Consider the following 3,756-nt stretch of genomic DNA (forward strand, 5'->3'; position numbering starts at 1 on the left):
CACATTGATGGCTGAAAAGATTGGAAGTCTACATATAAGATGTAGGAATTTTTAAATTGTGCGAGGCCTTTTGGGAAAAACCGCGCGGGCTTGACCCAAATCAAACAATATCACACCATATTAAGAGTGTCGTTGGACCGTTGTAGCCCAACATGTGACTTGTGAATTGTGACAATAAATATAGAAAAAATTACGCGACATATCAAACATATATATATATATATATATATTTACCATTTATAGCTTTACTTTTAGAAAATTTTCACTCCTAACTGTATTTGAATTTTATAGCAAATCTGGATAAATTTTTTGATTATGTTTAACAAAACGTGCTATTCTCTCTTTCCCATTTTAGATGGCACATAATTTAAGAAAGAAAGAAATCATTTTAAAATTTGTGGTTAAAATATTTCTTATGACTGTAAAGCCATATCATTCAAGATAAGATAAAAAAGTTTAAGTTAAATTATTTTTATATATAAAAATATTCATTTTTATATGACAAATTAAAAAAATGTCATATAAAATGAAAGAAGAGTATTAATTTCTTCAATATCAAATCCTATATATTCCCTCTTAATTGCTCCTGAATTTTCACTAAGTAAATGAGTTTGTCCTAAGTAGTTTGAGAACCTCGGCAACTCAGTCTGTTTTACTTCTAATGATCGTCCAAATTCTTCTAGAATGTATCGAAAGAGTATAGTATAAGAGAATGACTGGAAATTTTCTAATTATAAAATACCCCTAAAGTATACAAACAAATAGATGAGACGACGAAAAATAATATTTAAGTGCATTTCAATTCGTATATTCTCCCGTTTCTTGGTAGCCAACCGATTTTTTCTTTTTAAATTTTTTTTTTGTCGCACGTAGAGAAAAGAGGGAGCATAGTGACCATTCATTGGTCCACAGGAAATTAATTCAATTCAAAATTGTCTACTAAAGTTGCACACAAAGTTTGATTCAGGCGGATCCAAAATTTAAACGTAATGAGTTTAACTTTTAAAATTTTAAGCGTTCGTAGTCATTGTATGGGTTCACTTATTTAGATTTTAGCTTGTTTTTGCATATAAATCTATATTCTGTGTCAAAAATAACAAATTCAGTTCAGTTGAACTCGTAGCTGAAAGGCTATCCGCCCCTCGATTTATATAAGTAGATCCCAATATCTCCACTCTTAGTGTAACACACTATTTTAACCTATATTTTCTCTTCCCTGTACTGCTTTCTTCCTCTGGAAAAAGAGTTAAGAATGGGATCTACAGTCAGTGAAGGTGCACTAGTTCATGTATTTCTGGTCTCATTTCCAGGTCAAGGACATGTTAATCCTCTTCTTAGACTAGGCAAACGCCTAGCAGCCAAGGGCCTTTTTGTCACTTTCTCAGCACCTGAAAGTTGTGGTTCAGAAATGAAAAAATCCAACCCTAAAATCACAACTAGTGAACCAATTCCTTATGGTAATGGTATGATGAGATTCGAATTTTTCGACGATGATTGGGATCATTCTAAGTCGAATGGAAACGGCTTAGATTCCTACTTACAACATCTTGAGTTAACTGGCAAGAAAATTCTCCCAAAAATGATCAAAAAATACGAAGAACAAGGTTGCCCTATTTCTTGTTTGATTAATAATCCTTTTATTCCTTGGGTTTCTGATGTTGCTGAAAGTCTTGGAATTCCTAGTGCTATGCTTTGGATACAATCTGCTGCTAGTTTTTCAGCTTATTACCATTATTACAATAATTTAGTTCCATTTCCTAGTAAATCACAACCTGAAATTGATGTTCAATTACCTTATATGCCTTTATTAAAGTACGATGAAATTCCTAGCTTCTTGCATCCTAGTACACCATATGGCTTTTTAAGAAGAGCCATTTTAGGTCAATACAAGAATTTATCCAAATTGTCCTTTCTACTTATGGAAACTTTCCAAGAACTTGAACTTGACGTTGTCAATTACCTGATTTCCAAAAATATTCCTATCAAAACTGTGGGCCCACTATTCAAATACCCTAAATTGGTAACTTCTACAAGTGATGATGTCCAAGGTGATTTTATGAAGGTTGACGAAAATTGTATAAATTGGTTAGATACAAAATCGCCATCGTCTGTGGTTTACATTTCGTTTGGTAGTATTGTTATTCTAAAAAGGGAACAAGGGGAGGAAATAGCTTATGGATTGTTAAATTCAGGGGTTAATTTTTTGTGGGTAATTAAGCCACCTACTAAAGTCCAAAATTTTGAGCCATTTGTGTTACCTAATGGATTTCTAGAGAAAGTTGGAGATAAGGGGAAAATAGTGCAATGGTGTCCACAAGAACAAGTGTTAGTGCACCCGTCAGTAGCCTGTTTCGTGACACATTGTGGATGGAATTCGACGATGGAAGCGCTTTCTAGTGGTATGCCGATTTTGGCTTTTCCTCAATGGGGTGATCAAGTCACGGATGCTAAGTATTTAGTCGATGTTTTTAAAGTTGGACTTCGACTATGTAGAGGCGAGGCTGAAAATAGGATTATTCCGAGGGAAGAAGTGGAGAAGTGCGTGAGGGAGGTTATTAGTGGACCAAAGGCGGCGGAGATGAAAGAGAATGCGTTGAAATGGAAGAAGGCGGCGGAGGAAGCGGTGGCAGACGGTGGCTCCTCGGAGAGGAACTTGCAAGCTTTTGTTGACTATGTTAGAAGTGAGCATGAGCAACATAAAGGTAACGTTAGTCAATCCATAAACGAGGTGTAATGTATTTTTTTAAAATGATAACCACATATCGTTGTCTCATATTCCATAAATAATTAGAGACCAAGGAATTTGTAATAACATATTCATGTCTCATATTCCATAAATTAATAACTATAGATATCAAGGAATTTGTGTATGACTGTAGTATGGAGATTTGCATTTAATTACATTATTATAAAGATTGTATATAATTATCTTTTATATTTTAATTGTAAGAAACTTAAACTCTTGAATATATGAGGTATTAATTGGATATAATAATTATATTTATGATGTACAGAACCGTGCTAAGCATAGCTAGTACTTGGCTCTCTCTTGGGCGAGGCTGGTGTAATGAAATTTTAGAGGATCAGTACAATTAGTACTTAGGCTCCCTTGTGCCCGGCTATTTCTCGGACCCGTGTATAACGGGAGCTTAGTTTAGTAGAATTACTATTAAACCCTAACTACTACGAGTAATTCGTATTTTCTTCTTGGCTGCTTCTAAAAAGGGGTCTTTTTCTAGAAGGAAATGTTGGCGGAAATTACGTGGTGGAATTTTGGTGTTTTTGGTTGGTAGCGAAAACTACAGTATCATATAATAATTGAAGTTGTTTAGCGTATTTCTAGATGGACACGCTAAATATTTATGCCTATTATAAATGATGCATCAGTAAAGTTTGTAATACTGAGTACACTTTAAAGTTTAAACCACGATAATTATTTGAGTTTTTACTCAATATTAGGCTTTTTAGGTCCCGTTTGGTCATAAAAAAAATAATTTTGTCAGAAATTTTTTACTTTTTTTTCGGAACAAGTGTTTGGCCATGAAAATCTCAAATTTTACTTAAAGTTGAATCTCAGAATTTTTTCAAAAATTTTAAAACTTCAAAAAACTGTTTTTCAAAGTTTTCCCTTTAAATCACTCACAAAAATTCAAAAATCGCTCCAATTTATATTCATGTCCAAACACAACCCTAATATTCAAATACTATTTTTACTTAAAAAAATTACTTTTTCCGGAATTTTACAATTCTTGTGTC

General features: G+C 33.3%; 1 protein-coding gene across 1 annotated transcript; it reads left to right on the forward strand.

The window, feature by feature from the left end:
• The first annotated feature begins 1,166 nt into the window (after positions 1-1,166).
• Positions 1,167-2,870, forward strand: LOC104210007 (gallate 1-beta-glucosyltransferase 84A24-like). The gene has a single exon (XM_009758795.2). The coding sequence runs from the start codon at positions 1,253-1,255 to the stop codon at positions 2,732-2,734; it is 1,482 nt and encodes a 493-aa protein (XP_009757097.1). The 5' UTR covers positions 1,167-1,252; the 3' UTR covers positions 2,735-2,870.
• Positions 2,871-3,756: the final 886 nt, after the last annotated feature.

The sequence above is a fragment of the Nicotiana sylvestris genome, chromosome 12, assembly GCF_000393655.2.
Source record: "Nicotiana sylvestris chromosome 12, ASM39365v2, whole genome shotgun sequence".
Classification (NCBI taxonomy): domain Eukaryota; kingdom Viridiplantae; phylum Streptophyta; class Magnoliopsida; order Solanales; family Solanaceae; genus Nicotiana; species Nicotiana sylvestris.